The sequence below is a fragment of the Eptesicus fuscus genome, chromosome 15 (genome assembly GCF_027574615.1).
Source record: "Eptesicus fuscus isolate TK198812 chromosome 15, DD_ASM_mEF_20220401, whole genome shotgun sequence".
NCBI lineage: Eukaryota > Metazoa > Chordata > Mammalia > Chiroptera > Vespertilionidae > Eptesicus > Eptesicus fuscus.
Window position 1 is genome coordinate 31928001 of NC_072487.1, and position 21651 is coordinate 31949651.

Genomic DNA, 21651 nt, shown 5'->3' on the forward strand with positions numbered 1-21651 from the left:
AGCCAGGCCAAGGCCGGTTCCAAACCGACGCCCAGGCCCTCGGAGCGGGTCCCGGCGAACAGCAGGTGTCACCCTTCTGCTTCCAAACCCCCACTGCCTCCAGGTGCATCTCGCTCTCCAAACTTGAGTGTTCTCAGCTGCGCGCCCCGCAGAGCGGCTGCGCCCGCGTGCGCTCGCCGCGCGCTCCCGCGCCCCGGGGTAGGGTGGGGGTGGAGGGCCGCAGGTGTCCGAGCAGCCCGCCTGGCCGGGAGGTGAGGACCGTGGCTCCGCCGCCAAGTCCCTCCCCTTCCCCAGCAGCTTCTCCCGGCGCCCGGGGCGCGGAGGAGGTGCCGCCAGGGTTCCGGGCGAGGCGCGCGCACCATGGCCACGGCCGCGGCTCCAGGCCGGGTCCCCGCGCGCCTGCACTACCGCGTGCAGCTGCGCTTCGTGACCGAGGAGCAGCTCTTCACGCCCGGGCCGCTCACGACCCCCAACCCGAAATCTCTGCGGCTGGAGGTGCACGCAGCCGGGGAGGAGGCGGACGCCACGGTGACTGACGGTGAAGTACTGGGCGCCACCCACCCCGCCAGGCCCGCTCGCAGTTGCGGCCTGTGGGCGCGCGTACGGGGAGCCGCGGTGGGAAAGGACGCGCGAGGGCGGGCGGGCTGGGAGCCGGGCGCTGGTACCCGGGCGCGCATCTGGGGCCTGCGCAGGTGTGCACCCCGATGGGCTCCGGGGTGAGGGCCCCCGTCCTGAGAAGGCCCAAGGCATCCAGTTGGGTCTGTATTGCTCTCAGAGAAGTTGGACGCCGGGGACTGAGAGGCCCTGAGGATTAGGCTTGGCCTACGTTAGAGATGTCAGCAGTGAGTCCTGAGAAGGAAGGCCTCAGTTGTCCTCGCTGGGAACCTCCTTTAAAAAATTTTTTTTTAATTTAAATTCTTTATTGTTGAAAGTAACACGTAGGTCTCTCCCCCCCCCCACCCCCTGCCCTCCTCTCTCTCCCGCCCTCCACTCCCCCCCCCCCCCCGCATTAACCTCTCCCCGCCGCTCCCACCCCCCAGCACAAGCCCTCACCCCCCTGCTGTCTGTGAGTCGCTGGGAACCTCTTGGCGGGCAGAGCAGGGCAGGAACCGGTCCCCTGACGTCCCGTCCTGCTGAAGTTCGGCCTGCAGGGAGGACGGGTGGGCGTGCACCTGTCTGAGCGGCTGTCACAGCCCGTGTAGCGTGTACTAGGCATTCATTTATGGTTCCAGAAGTAACCTATATCGAACTCGTGCAAGTGCAACCCCCCGGATCCCGTCAGTTGTGGGTATGTTGAGGGAATGCTTCTAACTTCAGCGGGAATCTCAGACCTTTTTGAGAATTCAAGGAAATCTGTGGAACCTGGCCCCAGAAAAATGCGCTTACATAGGCACTCACTCTGTTTATCAATGTGAGGGGCGCACGCCTCCTCCCCCCAGCTTGTCACCCTACTTTTGTAGTAAGTGCAGATCCATCTTCCCGCCCTAACGGAAGATTTCAAGTCAAGTTCAAAGTGCTCTGCACTGCGGCGTGGTTCCAGTGGGGGTTTCAGATAACTCACAAGTGCCCTGGGAGGCTCCTCCGGGATCAGTAGAATACAGATTCGCTGCTCTATCTCCAAGGCCTCAGAACAGCCCCTGGCACGTAGTAGGCACTCAATAAATGCTTGTGAAAGGAAAGAAAGCCTGGAAATGGGTCTTCTGACTTTATGCTCCTTTGGGATGGGGGTGGTTTGGGTATTTAAAAAAGAAGTATTAAATACCACTTGACTAATGCCTTGGGAAGCTGGAGGCTTGGCAAGAGATCAAAAGCCTTACTCAGCAACTCATCGATTTCTCTTAGATGCAAGAAGGAAAAGGAGTGGCTTTCAGTGTTTCTCCTGGGAATCCTGAAACGCAAGCCGCCAGCAAAGAGTTCAGTTTGCCTATTATGGTAATTTCATTTAATCTGTAGCCAGGCTCAGAGAGAAACAAAAGAGCGGATTTTGAGATTTGCACATTGCTTGGTGTCCTACCGGTTTCTTTCCTCCACGTGCGCGTTAAGAAATGGGCTAGGTTAAAGGTAACTAAGGATGTAGACTCCCCGGTGTGTTACCCAATGCCTGGCCTATGCGGGTGTAATTATCTTACAGAGAGGAATAAGCTTTCCTTCAATGCAGTAAATCCAGTCTAGAGATGACCTCGGTGGTATGTATTAAGCCAAACTAATGGAAATGGAAAGAATAATTCAAGCTAAGGCGGGCAGTCATTGTCACCAGATTTTAACTAAGTTTCTTGGGAAAGAGTTATACAGGGAAGCAGAGAACTCTAACAACTTGAGTCCTAAAATGTGCTCTATGTATGATCAGTTATTGAAGCTTGCTAGTCTTCTATGGAGAGTTTTTGGAGAGATACTATTCTGGAGTTTTTTGTTTTGTTTTGTTTTGTTTTAGTAGCACATTTTATCTTATGACCAAATGGACCCCTGTGGATGGTGGCCAGACAGAGCCAGCTTAAAAACAAATTCTAATAAACTATTAGCAGAAAGATTCTGGTATACACGAATATCACAGGTTTAGTAGCAAAATTTTGGATGGGTAGGATAGCTCCTGGGATGAAGATTGGCCCAAATTCTTTAGTGGAATTATAACAGTTTCTTAGCTATACTCTGGAGTAACACTGGGTTCAAGTCCTGATGCTACTTTTCATTAGCTGTGCTGCATTTAGCAAATTACTTAAGCTTTGGTGCTTTTCATCAGGAAAATAAGGGTGATAATACATGTTAAGTTATTAAATAAAATAGTGCATATGCCATAGGTATAAATTAAGAGCCCAATAAGTGTTCAGTGTTATTATTAATAATATATTTATGTTCTGTCCCCAAAAACCAGTTTCCTCCAGCTGTTCTGAGGGATAGTTAGGCTGCATTTCTGTGAAGCTATTCCAAACAAGACTTAAGTTAAATCTTGGAAAAATTGAATAATCTTTCAGATTCCCAATCTTAATAGCTTGTGTAAAGAATGGAACAGAAAGACAAGTCAGTTTATTCTCTTTCCAAGCCCTCCGATGTTGACAGTTATTTTATGAATGGGACACACCAGGTCATCCAAGCAAGTAATGCACTCCAGCTTGTGAACTCTGGGAAGACAGTCATTCATTCCTTCTCTTCTTAAATATTTCTTGAGTCCTTATCCTACTAGGAGCCTGCCTGAGAGCATGTTTAACTCACCCTCCTGTCCCCAGAACTTTCCATAATACCTTGTATACTCAAGGCATCGATAAATGTTTCTTGAGTGAATCAGTGATCTAAAGAATTTTTAAATCTTGCTAAAATAAGACTTAAAATACTGTGAGCACTGAGAGTGCAGAATCTCAGCTGCGCCCAAATGATGGAGACGCTGACTTTATTTATTGGTGTTTTTAAAATACAGTCTATTCATTGAAAATTTGGGGTATGGTATGGTCATCAGATCAGAAGGTGACGGCCGTGGGAAAGTTAGTTTGTTACAGTTTCCAAGAGGAGGGGACACAGCACTCCGTGGGCGGGGGTGCAAGGAGAAGCACCAGACACAGCACTCCGTGGGCGGGGGTGCAAGGAGAAGCACCAGAAGTATGCAGGGTGGGCGTGGCTGTCTGCTAGGCTCCGAGAGGCTATAGGTGGGAAGGGCCTGCAGATAAGGTCTTGAGTTCAGGTGATGGGAAGAGTATAGAGAGTGTTTTCATAGCTCAAGTGTATGAAAGAACTGGAAAATGAAGGGGAAACAAAAAAGGGGGAGGGGGGGAAGAATGCGCCTGCTTTCCACCTCCTCCAAATGCCGGGGCTGCAGGAGAAAGACATCAAGAGCTGAGACTGTGTCGCACCAAGGCCAAGGGTAGAGTGGATCTCCAGGAGAGAAGATCGAACGTTTTCCCTTTCTCAGTTTATATTTGTCTTTTAATTAATCTGGAAGAGTTAGGAACATACATACATAAGCCACATAGACGATCAGGTATAAAAATGCGGTGATTTTGTCTCTGAGATATTGTGAAAGGATTCTAGGGGTTTTGTTCCCTAGTAGTTGCTCATCTCATTAGAGGAGAAAAAAAGGAACAGAGGAAAAGTCAGAGAAAAACATCCTTTGTATCGCATAGGAGTTTTAATCTTCCTTCGTTAAATTCTGTGAAAACAGAGTTAGTATTGAGGCCTATGGACAGAATCCTGAAGTCAGGCACCTACATACAATATAAGCATTCATTACTTTTCATTCAACAAATAGTTATCGAACACATCTTCATGCTCATCACTGTGCAAGCAGTAAATGAGCTGCATAAAGACCCATCTCTATGGAGCTAATATTTTAATCGGGGAGGACAATAGCCAAAGACACAGCAAGATAATTTCAGGTCAAGATAAATGTTTTGAATAAAATGAGCAGAATGTAAAAGAGAGAAAGAGAGAGAGAGACATAGAGAGAGAGGGAAGCCAATTTAGATAGTTTGGTCAGCGAAGGTCTCTCTGAGGAAATATTTGATCTGAGGCAGGAAGGATGAAAGGAGCCAGCTAAGCAAAGAGCTGGAGGAAGAGTGTTGCAGGCAGAAGGAATGGCAGTGAAAAGGCTCTGAGGCTCGGAGCTGGTGTGTTTGAGATGATGGTCTGTGTAGCTGACGCTTGTTAAGAGGGATGGGGAGTAATTCAAGTTAGAGTTTAGCATTCCAGTTATTGGAGCATAACAAGCTACCTGTAAACTCGGTGACTTAAAATAACTATTTTATAATGTTCTGGTCTCTGTGGGTTAGGAACAGACAGGGCTTGGCTAGGTGATCTTTTGCGCCTTATGACATCAACTGAGGGTTCTCTTGGGCCCTCAGCTGGTGGCCAGCTTGGTCGGGAAGAGCTAAGAAGGCTTCATTCACCTGAGCTGGTATCTGGGCAGGTGTGACGGCTAATTTTTTTGTGTTAATTGGGTGGGCCGTGTGCCCAGATATTTATTCCAATATTGTTCTGGATGTTTCTGTGAGGGTTTTTTGGGTGAGATGGTTTATATTGGTGACTTTTAGTAAAGCAGGTTACCCTCCGGAATGTGGATGGGCCTCATCTAATTAGTTGAAGGTGCTAATACAGTGGTCGGCAAACTCATTAGTCAACAGAGCCAAATATCAACAGTACAACGATTGAAATTTCTTTTGAGAGCCAAATTTTTAAACTTAAACTTCTTCTAATGACACTTCTTCAAAATAGACTCGCCCAGGCCGTGGTATTTTGTGGAAGAGCCACACTCAAGGGGCCAAAGAGCCGCATGTGGCTCGCGAGCCGCAGTTTGCCGACCACGGTGCTAATAGAACCAAGACTGATCTTCCCTGAGCAAGAAAGGATTCTGCTGGCAGTGCTTTCATTGCAACCCTGGCTCTTCCCTGGACCTTCACCCTGCCAGCCTACCCTGCAGGTTTTGAACTTGCCAGTTTCCATAATTGTGTGGGTCCGTTCCTTGAAATAAATCACTTTCTGTCAATATGCACACTTCTTATGGGTTTTGTGTCTTGGGAGAGCCTCAACTAATACCATGGAGATGACTGAAAGACCAGGACTCTCAGTGGGGAGCCTGCATGTAGCCTGTCCATGCGTGGCTTGCTCCTGCCTGGCTTCCTCACACCATAGACTTCTTCCGCGGAGACTCATGGTTCCAAGTGGGAGTTTTCTAGCAGATAAAGCCGGAGCTGCATTATTCTTTGTGACCCATTCCTGGAAATGAGTTGACATCACCTATGTCGTGCTCTATTGGTCAAAGCAGTTACAAGCCTGCCCGGGCTCAGGGGGAGAGGATGTGAACCTCCCCGCTTTGTGGGAGGCGTGTCAAAGAAATGGAGGACAATGCTTTCTGGTAACACTGCCAGAAAGACCCGCCAGGTCATGTGGGATGTGATTCTCATTCATTCACTCTCTCTCTTTCTCCCTCTTTCACTCTTGTTTTAGGGGGCTGGGCTGTAATAACAGCCCTCTTCATCACCAGCACTGAAAAAGCTGTTCAGAGAGCATGAGTTTTGATGTGCACCCCAATAAACTTCCTAATTCTTCCCTCATGATCTGAACCTGTCCCCAACCCCAAAAGGAAAAAAACACATGCAGACCTGCCACGTGGGCAGAACAGCCCAGAAAACACCTTCTCGGTAGGCAAGCACACCAGGAAGCAAGAGGTGAGGTGGCTGGCCTGGACAGGGTCCTGTCCTTCTCCCCAAAGCATCCATCAAGGGAACCCTGGGTGGGGAGAGAGGCTAGAATTGTTCCGGGGGCACAGTATTTCTCATTGCAGCCTGAATAGCATATGTGCTGAGACATTCTTCATTGTGAGAGACATTGCAGAACGGTTAGTGCCGTGGTTCCTTCCCAGTAAATGCCAGCAACCCCCACTCTGGTGCCCCAGGTACTGCGACAATGAAGAACAGCCTTCATGCATGCTAGCAGGAGGGAGGGAAAACGCAGAATCCCGTCCCCTGACCTCTCCCCTCCCAAAAACCACAAACTTGGGCACTCTCACACTTCTCCATCTAAATTATCTGCAAGTCACTACATAGCTCTTTGGCACAGTGGGTCCCTCTCCCAAACAGTAGACCGCTGCTTATATTCACAGTCACAACCCACCTTGCAACCATTTCATCCCAGCAGCTATTTAGATACAGTATTATGGTTGCACGGAAGAGTGGTGAAGGCATGTGAAATAGTCAGAATCCTGCCAAGTAACTCCTTTCCTTTACTGTTATTTTACCAACAGCAACGTTTACATGATTTTGTTATAGCTTTCCAAGAAATATGCTTAATGCCCCTTCACTGAGACTTTCAGCTGGTCCTGGCTTTGTGTTCCAGCATTATGGGCACATCAATGGAGAGAAAGCATTTCCTTCCTCTGTCAGGCTGTAGTGGTACCTCGAATGGATGACAAATGGACAACCGTCCAAGGCCCCTGTGTATCTGGGTCTAAAGACACCAGAAGGGAAAACAGATGAAAAGACTTGTTTTCATGGTCAAATAAAGACCCTCTAAGATCCCTTTCTCCTCCCATTTTCAATAGTGGTACTAAGATGGGGTCTGTATTCAGCCGACGAATAAATCAGTTCAAAGACAGGCAATCCGCTGATTAATGCTTTCAGTCAATGCCATTGGAAAGAGAAACAAGGCATGTGGATCTGGGGAGTAAATTGTGTATAGCATCTTAGTGCCTCATTTGAAGAATTAGTACTGAGATAATATATGATAAAAAGAAAAGAATTAATACTGAAACCAAGAGGTTACTGAGCAAGAAAAGGACATATCACTGACATCATATTTGTGCTTTGTGTTGTGACTGGCCACTGGGTATTTGGAAAAATGAGGCTTACAACTATGTACCAGACTAGAACCGCCCTGATGGTGAAAATCCCTCTTCACTGCTCCCTCCCTCTCCCTGGGTCACAGACAGGAGCACCCTTCCCCCAGTGGTTAGAAGTGGATTAAGGAGTGAGTGCATTCTGTCATCAGGATCCCATCTTCTGGGTTTTCCTCCCTCAAAATCCCTTTGCCTGGGGCTCTCCCCACCCCCCAGAATTCCTTTTCCTTCCAGCCTGGCATTTCCACCTGAGGAGTTTCTGATAAAAGGTTTACCCAGCGCATTAGCATTTTAATAGACAAATCCATGCCTCAGAGCAATGACTTTAGATTCTTGAATAGGGTCTTTCTTTCAGGTCTGAGAGGTCACTGGGTATCCCAGATCACTCTCTGATTATTTATTTATTATTTATTATTATTATTATTATTATTATTATTTGTTAGCTAAACTACTCTCTTATTGTGGGTGCTAGACACATTATCTCTAGCCTCACAGTAACCTGGAGGGTAGAAATATCAGAAATTTCCAGGTTATTTTATGGGTTCATTTTGTCTCAGATATATTGTCCTCAAAACCTGTACTCCCCACTTTCCATGGCACCCACCTAGGGTTTAGTTACTGTCTTTAACCCAGGGTACAGCTGGACTTGTAGCCACAGATCCAAAGTTGCGTTTGTCTATAGACTAAGGAGAAATTTTAAAAATTATTTCCTTTTGGTTGATAAGTAAATAACCAAGTTGGAATCACAGGCTACAAATCCCAAGTGTATTTAATGAGACACCTTCAGAGGAAGGGAGGCAGTTGACTCAAATGCTTCTGAGAATATGAATGAGAAGCTTTAAGCACATTTTCAAATTAGGAACCATAAAGGCGGAAAGAATAAAGAGCACTGGCCAGGTCAGCTGAAAGGACTGTTTGAGCTGCGCGTATTCTAAGCATTGTCATCACGAAATTGAGTTCCTGGTCAGTCTCTCTGGTAAGATGGATAAAAAGGTCTCAGCAACACTTCATCTTTTTTTTTTTTTTTTTTTTTTTTTAATTTCTTTATTGATTAAGGTGTCACATATTTGTCCTCATCCCCCCATTCCCATCCCACCCCTCTCCCCACGCATGCCCCAATCCCCTGTTGAACTTAACCGTTGGATAGGCTTATATGCATGCATACAGGTCCTTTGGTTGAACTCTCCCCCTCCCCCCCACCCTCCCCCTACCCTCCCCTATCCTCCCTCTGAGGCCCGATAGTCCGATCGATGCCTCCTTGCTTCTGGTTCTGTTCTTGTTCCTCAGTCTATGTTGTTCATCATTTCCTCTAGATGAACGAGATCATATGTCACTAGATATATACTAATAAGAACTGAATGTGAGACGAGCAATAATATTTATGCTGACAGGCAAATGAATCAATCTGTAGCGAGCTTCCCCCTGGACCAACAGTTCTTTTGAGACCCAATTTCGATGTCCGGTAGTTCCTTATGTGTACATGTCAGCACTGACCCCTCAGCTCTGGATGGTGGACAAATGGTGGTAATGGAGGTCCGACTCCCTCTGGTTTGGTCTCGGCCGAACCCAGGGGCACGGCGTCACCCGGACTAAGGGGCACGTGGCCTCACCCATACCCAAGGGGCGCGTGGTCTCACCCGGGCCTGGGACCCAGCCTCACCCGGATGGATCCAGGGGCGCACGGCCTCACCCGGACCCAGGATCTGGCTTCACCCGTACCCAGGGACGCTTGGCCTCTCCCAGACCCAGGGGCACGTGGCCTCACCCGGGCTTAGTTGCACAAGGCCTCACCTGGATCCAGGGACACATGGTCTCTCCCGGACCCAGGGACGCTTGGCCTCTCCCAGACCCAGGGCCACTTGGGCTCACCCGGGCCTAGGTGCACGAGGCCTCATCCGGATCCAGGGACGCATGGTCTCACCCGGACCCAGGGACGCTTGGCCTCTCCCAGACCCAGGGCCACTTGGGCTCACCCGGGCCTAGGTGCACGAGGCCTCACCCGGATCCTGGGACACATGGTCTCACCCGGACCCAGGGAAGCTTGGCCTCTCCCAGACCCAGGGCCACGTGGGCTCACCCGGGCCTAGGTGCACGAGGCCTCACCCGGATCCAGGGACACATGGTCTCACCCGGACCCAGGGACGCTTGGCCTCTCCCTGACCCAGGGCCACTTGGGCTCACCCGGGCCTAGGTGCACGAGGCCTCACCCGGATCCAGGGACACATGGTCTCACCCAGACCCAGGAACGTTTGTCCACTCCCAGACCCAGGGCCACTTGGGCTCACCCGGGCCTAGGTGCACGAGGCCTCACCCAGATCCAGGGACACATGGTCTCACCCGGACCCAGGGACGCTTAGCCTCTCCCAGACCCAGGGGCACGTGGCCTCACCCGGGCCTAGGTGCATGAGGCCTCATCCGGATCCAGGGACACATGGTCTCACCCGGACCCAGGGACGCTTGGCCTCTCCCAGACCCAGGGCCACTTGGGCTCACCCGGGCCTAGGTGCACGAGGCCTCATCCGGATCCAGGGACGCATGGTCTCACCCGGACCCAGGGACGCTTGGCCTCTCCCAGACCCAGGGCCACTTGGGCTCACCCGGGCCTAGGTGCACGAGGCCTCACCCGGATCCTGGGACACATGGTCTCACCGGGACCCAGGGATGCTTGGCCTCTCCCAGACCCAGGGCCACTTGGGCTCACCCGGGCCTAGGTGCACGAGGCCTCACCCGGATCCAGGGACACATGGTCTCACCCGGACCCAGGGACGCTTGGCCTCTCCCCGACCCAGGGCCACTTGGGCTCACCCGGGCCTAGGTGCACGAGGCCTCACCCGGATCCAGGGACACATGGTCTCACCCGGACCCAGGGATGCTTGGCCTCTCCCAGACCCAGGGCCACTTGGGCTCACCCGGGCCTAGGTGCACGAGGCCTCACCCGGATCCTGGGACACATGGTCTCACCCGGACCCAGGGATGCTTGGCCTCTCCCAGACCCAGGGCCACTTGGGCTCACCCGGGCCTAGGTGCACGAGGCCTCACCCGGATCCAGGGACATATGTTCTCACCCGGACCCAGGGACGCTTGGCCTCTCCCCGACCCAGGGCCACTTGGGCTCACCTGGGCCTAGGTGCACGAGGCCTCACCCAGATCCTGGGACACATGGTCTCACCCGGACCCAGGGACGCTTGGCCTCTCCCAGACCCAGGGCCACTTGGGCTCACCCGGGCCTAGGTGCACGAGGCCTCATCCGGATCCAGGGACGCATGGTCTCACCCGGGCCCAGGGACGCTTGGCCTCTCCCAGACCCAGGGCCACTTGGGCTCACCCGGGCCTAGGTGCACGAGGCCTCATCCGGATCCAGGGACACATGGTCTCACCCGGACCCAGGGACGCTAAGCCTCTCCCAGACCCAGGGGCACGTGGCCTCACCCGGGCCTAGGTGCACGAGGCCTCAACCGGATCCAGGGACACATGGTCTCACCCGGACCCAGGGACGCTTGGCCTCTCCCAGATCCAGGGCCACTTGGGCTCACCCGGGCCTAGGTGCACGAGGCCTCATCCGGATCCAGGGACGCTTGGCCTCTCCCAGACCCAGGGCCACTTGGGCTCACCCGGGCCTAGGTGCACAAGGCCTCACCCGGATCCAGGGACACATGGTCTCACCCGGACCCAGGGATGCTTGGCCTCTCCCAGACCCAGGGCCACTTGGGCTCACCCGGGCCTAGGTGCACGAGGCCTCACCCGGATCCAGGGACACATGGTCTCACCCGGACCCAGGGACGCTTGGCCTCTCCCCGACCCAGGGCCACTTGGGCTCACCCGGGCCTAGGTGCACGAGGCCTCATCCGGATCCAGGGACGCATGGTCTCACCCGGGCCCAGGGACGCTTGGCCTCTCCCAGACCCAGGGCCACTTGGGCTCACCCGGGCCTAGGTGCACGAGGCCTCATCCGGATCCAGGGACACATGGTCTCACCCGGACCCAGGGACGCTTGGCCTCTCCCAGACCCAGGGCCACTTGGTCTCACCCGGGCCTAGGTGCACAAGGCCTCACCCGGATCCAGGGACACATGGTCTCACCCGGACCCAGGGACGCTTGGCCTCTCCCAGACCCAGGGCCACTTGGGCTCACCCGGGCCTAGGTGCACGAGGCCTCATCCGGATCCAGGGACGCATGGTCTCGCCCTGACCCAGGGACGCTTGGCCTCTCCCAGACCCAGGGGCACGTGGCCTCACCCGGGCCTAGGTGCACGAGGCCTCACCCGGATCCAGGGACACATGGTCTCACCCGGACCCAGGGACGCTTGGCCTCTCCCAGACCCAGGGCCACTTGGGCTCACCCGGGCCTAGGTGCACGCGGCCTCACCCGGATCCAGGGACACATGGTCTCGCCTGGACCCAGGGGTGTGTGGGCTCTCCCAGACCCAGGGGCGCTTGGCCTCGCCCGGGCACGGGATCCAGCGTCATCCGGGTCCAGGGGCACTTGGCCTCACCCGGACCCGGAGTCCGGCCTCACCTGGACCCAGGGGCATGTGGCCTCACCTAGACCCAGGGACGTGAGGCCTCACTTATACCCAAAGGCGTGTGACCACACCCGAGCCCAGAGGCGCGCAACCCCGCCCGCACCCGGGTCTCAGCGGGGCCCCGTCTTCCCGATCCCAATTCCTGCCGGTCAATCCCCCCTCAGCAATTCCCCTGGCCATCCTTCCAGAGCTCCAGTATGGCTGCTGCAGAACTCGTCGGGCGGCGGCTCGGCAAAGCTCCGGTGCACCCGGTGCATGGCGGTGGGCCAGTCTGGCGTCGCTGCGTCGGCCCTTGGGTCTGCATCGGTGGCCGGTCGCCGAGCATGCGCACCTGGCCGCTTCCGGGGCGTTGAGATTCTTGACGGACTCAGAGGTCAGCAAGCGTGGAGTCTCCCACCCCATGTCTCATAGGGGCTCGTCTGTCCGTGCTTGGCTGCCAGTGGAGCCGTCCCCTCAGCCGGAGACCGCCGGGGGAACTGCGCCGAGCACGTTCCAGGCCGCTGTTGTATCGCCTGAGACATAGTTCTTTTGTGTCGCCTGAGCCGTAGTTCTTAAAGTGTGGTCTTTGGGTCACCGGCATCAGCATCATCCCACATACCCCTCTTTTATTCTAGTTGTAGAGCATCTACTCAGCCAGCCCTATGGTGGTCTTGGATGGTGTCTGCTCTGCTCTCTTGTCGTAGTCTCAAAGTTGTTGTGGTAGGCAACAATCAGGCTTCCGCCCTATGCCTCCATCTTGGTCCTCCTTTGTATAGTTAAGTCTTGATTGTTGTTGGTGTCACTGGGGGGGCTCTCTTTGTCTATAAAGGAAGAGTTGCTGTGCAGGAGACACGTTTATGGGCCGGGTCTTGGTGCAGCAAAGCTTTGGCGCTCACTGAATATTCCCGTTGAATGTGTCCCTTATGCACGTGGTTGAAATCTGGTGTCATCTCCCACAGACCACTAGATGCCCTCGTTTCTGGGTCTCCAATGGGGTGTAAATCAGCTACTGCCTTAGGCACTCAGCAAGGATTACAGCAAAAACTGTAGTTTCTTTCTCCTGTCTGAGTGGCCCAGGAGCAGTCCGACTAGAACAGCAGATCATCTGGTCCGCTGCCAGAGGGCAGGCCACCCACATGCATAAGCCGTTGCTTGGGGCGCAGGTGTGCCTGCAAGACTTGCGGGGCAGGTCTTCAAAACGTGCGGGGCGGGTCCCAGGGCGGGGCGGGGTCTCAGGGCGCCAACAGGCCATGGTGCGGCGAGCCGCGATGGCTGTGAGTCTGGTCCTTCTGCCTTCCACGTATCTAAGTCCCCTCGTTCCGCACTCCAGCGCAGCAAACACTGATTGCTGGGCGCACCTCCGCAAGAGTCCTGCCTCTCCCCGCAGGCATCTGGGTCTCCCGGGGTTCGCCAGAAGATGGGTTTCAGGGTGATGGAGAGCTAATCTCCCTTAGGTTTGGAACAAAAGCCCCTTTCCCCCGCCACCAGCCAGACCCACGCACCTCCACACCTCATCCCCTCCGATTTCGCTGGGTGCGAGGCAACAGAACAGCCTTTAACCTCCGCCGCCATCTTTTTCAAACTTCTCAATTTGTACTTCTTAATCCCTTCATTTCAGTCAACTCTACTGAAGTCTAGCGCCGCCGGGAGGTGCACGGAAAGGGCGCCCGGGCCTCCGTCCGGTGCGCGGTGCGCGCGTCCCGCGGAACCAGGTGCGCGAGGGCTGCGCGACTGGGACGGGCGCTGGGAGGCCGCGGAGCTCCAGGCACCGCCATCGCTGCGTTCTGGATGTTGCCGCCGCGGCGTCCCCCCAATTTATACTTCTTAATCCCTTGAATTCAGTCAACTCTACTGAAGTCTAGTGCCGCCGGGAGGTGCACGGAGAGGGCGCCCGGGCCTCCGTCCGGTGTGCGGGGCGTGCGGCCCGCGGCACCAGGCGCGCGGGGGCTGCGCGGCGGGGACGGGTGCTGGGAGGCCGCCGGGCTCCGGGCGCCGCAGCTGCAGCGGCGTCCCCAGCGTCCCGGGCCAGGCGGCCTGCGGGGGCGGCGGAGTTGCGAAAGTGAGTGAGTTTCCCAGGGTTTCGCCCGGAATGGGGTTCAGTGCAATCGGAGCCGGTGCTCAGCGCACTCCGGAGCCTTTATCTCCTTCCTGCCAGTGAACTCCGGCCAGGTCATCAGCCGCCCCCTCCTCTCCGGTTCCATCCTCCCCGCAGGCGCGTGTGCTCGTGTCTCTGCCCGTTTCTCCATACCTCAGGCTTTTACGGCTTCCCCGACTGTCCCCGTGGCCTTCTCCTTCCCCCCAGCTGTGGGCATTTCAGTCCACCAACTTTCCTGTGGTTCTGGACGATGTCCGTTCTGACCTCTAGTTGTATTTTTGAAATTGTTGTGCCCGGCTGCAGGTTAGGTGTTTAACCTATGCCGCCATCTTGGTTTCCTCCGCAACACTTCATCTTTAACTATAGAAAGCTTATTGTTATCTCCTGGGAAATGTAAGTCAACCCTGAGGCTATATGAGAACTGAAAAACTTGTTTAACATGTTTGTTTTCAGAAATTGTATTTATTTATGATGTGTTTATTTTAGAAAATTGCATTTGTTAGCATGTTTATTGTAGAAAATTGAATTTATTCACCTCATTGTGTTGTACACAGCAGCCCTGAGATGAATAGCTTTCTCACTTTCTTCAGTAGCTCTCCCCATATCAGTGACAGGAATTCATTTCACTTGTTGATTCACGCAATTCATATTCATCGCACACCTAGCAGGAGCCAGGCACTGTTCCAGGCACTGGGAAATAGCAGTGTGTTAGTTACCTGTTGCTTAGAGTAACACATAACCACCAACTTAGTGGCTTACAACGACACACGCTGATGATCCCACCGCCTCTGTGGTCAGGAATCGGGGCAGGACGTAGATGGTCCTCTGCTCAGGGTGTCAGAGGCGTCCGTCAGGGCTCTGGCTGGGGCTGAGGTCTCATGGAAAGCTGTGGCTGGGGAAAGGATCCTCCTCAAAGCCCACGCGTGCGGGTGCTGGCTCGGTTCAGCTCCTCAGGGGCTGTTCTCTGAAGGCTTCAGCTCCTGGCTGCCGGCTCATCGGAGGTCACGTTCGGGTCCTTAGCAGATAGGCCTGCCCCACTTGGCAACTCGTTTCATCAAAACCAGCCAGAGAGAGTCTGTTAGCAAGAAAAACGTCTCAGTCTTCCGTGGCCTAACCTTGGAAGCAACATCCATGACTTTTGTTGTAGTTATTGATCTTAGGCCACTCCATACTCAAGGGGAGAGGATTCCACAATGGCATGAACTTGGAGACCGGGCTCCTTGAGGGCCATCTGAGAGTCTGCCTGCCACAAGGAATGAGCAGACCAAAGCCACCACTTTGACAGGGCGCACGCGCTCGGGTGCCATTGGGAAAGCATCAAGGTTGTTGTCTGCGCTGCACTTCCCATAGGCCTGTTGGAGAAAAATGTATCTGTGCTTCTAACACCAATTGCTGAACACCACATGAGGAATTTTTCTTTTTCAAATGCCTTATCAGACATAGTCCTGTCCTGAAACGCGAGGGAGTCCGCAGTCGCACTGCAGAGCTGAAGCTTGTGCACCAGCACACAACAGCAGAGCCGCACTGATCAGTGAAACAGAAAACAAGCTCCAGCGTGCTTTTGGTTCTAGATCCCGCGCTGCACTGTGGGTAGCTGGCTAGGAGAGGCCCCTGTTGATGAAGAAGACAAATCCCCTTGTGGTACCTTCTGCTGGATTTTTAGGGAGCGTTCCTTGGTCCTGACTTCATTCCTTTGTCGTCAGGGCTTAGCTAGCTTTTCTTCTTTGCAGGGAAGAGGTGTATTGAAGATAAATTTTGCCTTGTGTGTATGTTCTCACACTGAATGCTTTTATTAAATCACTAGCAGGGGAGCCAGAGTGAGCTGCTGTTTCAAATACTAGAAATTAAAGTGACGTTCTATAGAGTGAAGCAAAGAAGTGTGTACAGGATGGGAAAAAGAAAGAGAGAAAATGGACGGAAGGCAAGAGGAAGGGGGGAGGGAGGGAGACAGGAGGGAGGAAGGAGGGAAGGGAAAGGACAGAAGGAAGGAAAGAAGGAAGGAGGAAGCAAAGAGGGGAAGAAGAAAGAAAGTAAGGGAAGAGGACCGGAAGTTGGACCCTTACCGTGGACTTGCTGCATCCGGCCAGATAAACAAGTGGTTCACTCCACGGACATTGCTGTGGTCTGTACTAGCCATGGTTTAGGGCTTTAAGTCATTATCTAAAACATGTCTCATGAACCTTGACATTTCCCCAGTTGTGCATTTAGAATTTATTTTTCAAAAGACATGGAGATAGACTGCTGACAAGCTTGAGAGAACACCCATGCCTTGGATTTCCGGTATCAGAAACATCAACGATGAATGAAAAGCCATAGCTCAGAAAGGGAAGAAGAAGTGACTCTGAGCTGTGTGCATTGCTCTTAGCCTCACCACGTCTGGCTAATAACACCGCAGACTAATGTGAGATACCCTGCAGGTACTGGGAAAAAACTGAGGCACGATTTTCAGGACCTGCCCTGAGACACTGGAGTAAAGAGCAGAGCTGAGATGCACACCCACTCCCTGGGGGCCAGTGTCTGAGGCTCCATAATGCTGCTCTGTGCTTGGGAAACGAAAGGCCTGTGTAATTGCTGCATGTCTTTCCTTTGGGTAAAGCCTATTTTCCCCTTAAAGGGAAACTCATTTCTGGTTTCATGTTTTTTTTTTCTTCCTCAGAGAAGGAATTTTTTATCCTGTTTCCACAGATGTCAAGTCCTTCAGAATATGAATTGTGTTTCCTTGGATTTTTAGGAATATCAGATCAGAAGAGCAGAGAACATGTCAACCATAGGCAATGGATATTAATTTCCTAATCTGTAGAATAATAAGAGCCTTAGAAGAGAGTGTGGTGCAGAGCGGTGGATGAATCTTCGGGCTTACCTCGCAAGTACTCACTAGAGCCAGGGCTAGAGCCCAGCTCCCCCGTTCCGCTCTCTCTGCCGCGGGCTCCTTAGAGCCACACGCTCTTAGCCAGCTCAGAGAGTTTTTATCTCTTGACTCCCAGGAATAGTGGTGATTTTTCTTTTTCCTATTCAAGAGGGCTTTGTCTGTCTTTTTCAGAAAGCATTTGATTCCCTGATGTTCTATTTAGAATGGCAGTACACTTCCTTATGTTATGTTGGAGCATTTCATTAGTCCTCCTTTCTTTGCCTTTCCCCGTACTATGACATGGGCCTTTACTTGCAGTTTTGTGAGGTCAGGGCTGTGTCTTAACCTTTCCTACATTTCCCGGAAAGATGTACAGCAGGACCTGGTTCTAGTGGGGATAGTGATGCGGCTTCTGGGTCAGAAAGTGCAAGTCAAGTTTTTCTAGGAAAATGTGGACCTAGCACCCATATGAGCTTTACTCAGCCATTATTACAGTGAGAGAATTTTTCTGTAACTTTTCTCGAAAAATTAATCAAGTTTCTCCTTGCTTTTATTAGTTAATTTTGTTCCACTTGGAGTAAACTCTTCCTTCTCATAACGTGTGCCCGAACTTTAAAATAAAAAACAAAACAAAACAAAACATGACAAGAGAAGGGAGTCAGTGGAGCTAATTTGCAATGTCTACCTCAACAAAGCATCATTTAATGTAATCATCTCTAAGCTTTCACACACTTCCCCTCAACCCCCACACTTCTTTCTTAAATGTGTTGTCATACTTTTAGTTAGTATAGTTCACATGGGGCCAAATATATTTGCAATCTTTAGCTAGCACCCACCTTTCAAAACAGCCCTGAAATGTCTAACAAACCTAGAAATTTCTCTTAGAAAGCTAGACAGGAAAGTTTTCTAATGTCGCTTAGATCCCAATAAATAGGGATTCATGCCATTTGCAGCAGAATGATTGCTACTCTTGGTCATTTGATCTATGGGGAACAGAGACTGTTGTCAGAAGTTGGTGGACCTAGAGTCCTCAGCTTATGAAAAGTTGCCTTCTTGCCCTTACACCTCTTGACATGTCCCCCCTGACTACCTCCTTGGAGACGACTAGCTCTTAAATTTATAGAGTGAAATTTCTAAGCCAAAAAGCCAGTCAGAGAAAGACAGACAATTATCACACGATCACACTCATATGTGGAATCTACTGGATAGAATAAACTGATGAACAAAATAGATCCAGAGACCTAGAAGCATGGAACAGACTGTCAAATCTCAGAGGAAAGGTGGGGGTGGGTGGGAAGAGACCTACTAAAGAACTTGTCTGCATATATACACAACCCATGACTCAGACAATAGGTGGTGAAGGCCTGGGGCAGGTGGCTGGCAACTGGGGGATAAAAGGGAACATATGTAATATTTTTAACAATAAAGATTAAAAAAAAATAAAATTCATTGTTATGTTTTAAAAGGATACCAGTAATATATACAGATTAAGAGGCAAGAAACATAACAGAGAAACTGAGGCATGAGAGGCAGAGTAGTGAAGGCTAGAAAGAACCATGAACCCCTGTCCATCTTCTAACAAGAGCCTTCAGTAAAAGCCTTTTACTGGATACCTCTGCGCCATGTAACTGCTCCCCAACATTCTGCTTTCCCTTTTTGTCTCCCATTTTTCACCTTTAGCTAGTTATCTACTGGGGTGTATGGTGGTGGGATCCATCTTTTTGGACAGACCTCCCAATATGTGTAAGTCTTCTGTGATTCTGGCACTCGTTTTTCCTGTGTCATTTCAGGTATAACAGTGTACACCCACGAGAACTAGTAACCGTGTTTTGACATAGGTATGACCAGGGTGGGGAACTAGGGCTCTCACAGCTGACAGGCATGAGAAATGTTGTGTGTGGTGACACAGCATTATTAAACATTTCATTTGCTGGACAGTTGATGTAACGGTGATGGTATAAGTTGTACTCTCCCCAAATGTCCTCCCCACCCCAAACAAAAATAACAGCAAGAACTAAAACTCACGCTTTCAGCATAACAAGAACACAAATACTTGTCTAAACTTCAAAATACCTGCCAGTTACAAAAACAAAACCAAAATCCCGCTGAGTTCTCTCCATCCTCCTGCTGTAAACCCCTGTGGGTTACAAGGGCAGTTTCTGGAAAAGTGCAGAGAAGAGAGAAGGAAGAACTAGCAGCAGGCCTGATAGGACCTAAAATCATCCCCATAAGGGGAAATTCACTATAGGAGTGAAAATACTGAAAACAAACAAACAAAAAAGTGATCTGGTAGATTAGGAAACTGAAAACAGGGAAGAAAATTTCAAACAAGTGTCAAGAGACAGTTTCGGAAAGATGACACTTCAGGAGACAAGAAGTTTAAAATGGAGAGGTACCCTTTGGAACCGCATGTAGAAGAGAGCACGTTGGTAATCCTACAAGGCAGGAGAAAAAAAAAGCAAAGAACAAATAGTCCCAACCCTAGAGTCCTGATCCCAAAAAAAGGAACCATCCAGTAAATCAGCCACATTTCAATCCTCTGAGAGAAGCGTGGATTCTTGAACTGGGTCTCTCTCAAACTGCTCCCAACCCTAGTCCCGTACACAGAAGTACAGAGGCACAAACAGTTTTCATTTATAAATAACTACCATAAAAATATAGCAGGAAATGAGAATCAAATTAATTCAGCTGATGAACATTTCACTTACTAACTGGAAAGGAATGAAATGTTCTCAAGTAAGCATTTGGGGATTTGAAACCACTTTGAAACAGAAATTTAAAACCAAGAACATGAAATGGACACATAATGAAAAAGACTAAAGACAAGGATTGATTACATTTAGGAAAAACAGAGAAGAAATAGTCTAAATTATATAGGAAATGAGGAGTAATTTAAGAATTCCCTAAGGAATAAAATATTCAAACAAAAGTTAAGAGCATTGAAGAAAAACAGAAGATCCAGAGAATAACAAATGAGATTAAAAGATAAAAGAATAAAAAAGAAAGTGTTTGAAATGAAATGCATGTAAAGATGATCCAATTAGATATAATTGGAGTCCCTGGAAAGAACATACCAAAGATACAAAACCATGGAACAGAATTAGTATTTAAAATTATGATTTAAAAAAGCCTTCATTGAAATAGAAGGCTAAACAGACCAATTTCCATCAAAGAAATAGAGAAGGAAGCACCAAACCTAGATAGTTCACAGGATGGTTCTATTAAACATTCAAAGACCACATAGAGCCAGTGTTCTATAACTTACCTAAAGTGTCAAAATTCTTTTAACCTTTTGCACTTGGATGTCGAATGTCACTCGACACGGTTAGCATTAGAATAAAGGAATCGAGGAAAAAAGCAAGCGAGTGCAAAGGGTTAAGGAAATAAGCTAATGGCAGCATAATTAGAAAGTTATCACTAATATCACTTATGAATATTGATGCAAAAGTACTTAATAAAACATTAGTAAACAAAACCAAACGTCTCAATAAAACCTGATAAAACATGATTAAGCAATTTGTTTTCAGGAGTGCAAGCTTGGTTCCGACTTGGAAATCCAGGAGAAACGATATACTATATTAACAGACCCAGAGAGAACCAAGATCATATGAGTGTCTCCAGAGGTGCTAAAAAAGACTTTGGACAAAATTCAACCTAATAAAAAATATATTCCAGTCTTAATGCAAGCATCCTACTTAATGGGAAAATACTAGATGCACTTTCACTAAGATTAAGAACAAAGAAAACATACCTTCTGTCTCCATTACTATTCAACCTTGTCCTGGAAGGAATAGCCAGGACAATTAGAGGGATGAGAATTAGAAAGAGAAAGCAATTTCTATTTGCAGATAATATGATCATGTACCTGGAAAACCCTAGGGAAACAATGGTAAAAGTTTCTCCAATAATCAAAGAATTCAGTAAAGCAGCAGAATATAAAATTAACTTAAGAAAATTGAAATTACCAGTGATTAGATACAGAAACAATAACCAGTTTGTGGATATAATGGGAGAGAAACCTCACTTAAATAGCAACAAAGGAGATTAAGTACTTAAAGTTAATTCAACATTAAATTTGTAAAAACTAAACAAGGCAATCTTTAAAACACCCCCAAAGACACAGAAGTATGTGAATAAATTAAAGACTGCCTCCTCTGTTCTTGGAAACGATGACTCACATCATAAAGATGTCACTTTCCCTAAATTAATTTAAAAGTTTAACACTAACCCAATAAAATAGCAAACTTTTTGTTTAAGTGAAATTGGATGACTTAATATGAGAGTTTATATGGGAACGGCACATAGCTAGGAGAGCATTAAGAAAGAAGAGCTATGCGGGAACAGTACCCCTACCATATATTTTAAAAATGCCACAAAGAGAGAACACCCCTGCTTGGATGTTTTTCCTCCTCAGAGAATAAGAAATCTGTCTTTCTCTTCATATAATTAAAACATGAAGAGAAAGACAGATCAATGGAATAGAATAAAAGCCTAGCAGTAGACCCAAGACTACCTGAACTATCATATAAAGATGTCATCTCAAATCTTCAGACCAAAGATAGATTTTTAATAAGTGATTCTGGGACAACTGGTTAGCCATTTGGAAAAAGACAAAATTAGATCATACACATCACACACAAGGATAAACTCCAGATGGATCTGAAACCTAAATATAAAAAATAAAATCATGTAAGTACCAGAAGAAAACATAACATTCTTCTTCTTTTACCTGCATGAGGAAAAATGTGATTGGTCTCAAAATACTGATGCAATTGAAGAAAGTATTAATAAAATTTAATGTAGAAAAACACAAAATGTTTGCAGTTCAAAACATAACTGACAAACTGAGAAAATTTTGCAATATATATCACAAAGTTAATATCCTTAATATA

At 49.5% G+C, this 21651-nt stretch overlaps 1 protein-coding gene across 1 annotated transcript in view; it reads left to right on the top strand.

Annotated features, from left to right (window-relative positions):
• Window positions 1–221: 221 nt before the first annotated feature.
• Window positions 222–21651, top strand: part of LOC103289210 (histone-arginine methyltransferase CARM1-like) — a 225313-nt gene continuing 203883 nt past the window's right edge. Inside the window, exon 1 of the mRNA XM_028150526.2 lies at window positions 222–538. Coding sequence (XP_028006327.1) covers window positions 361–538 — 178 coding nt within the window. The 5' untranslated portion in view covers window positions 222–360. The remainder of the gene's footprint in view (window positions 539–21651) is intronic.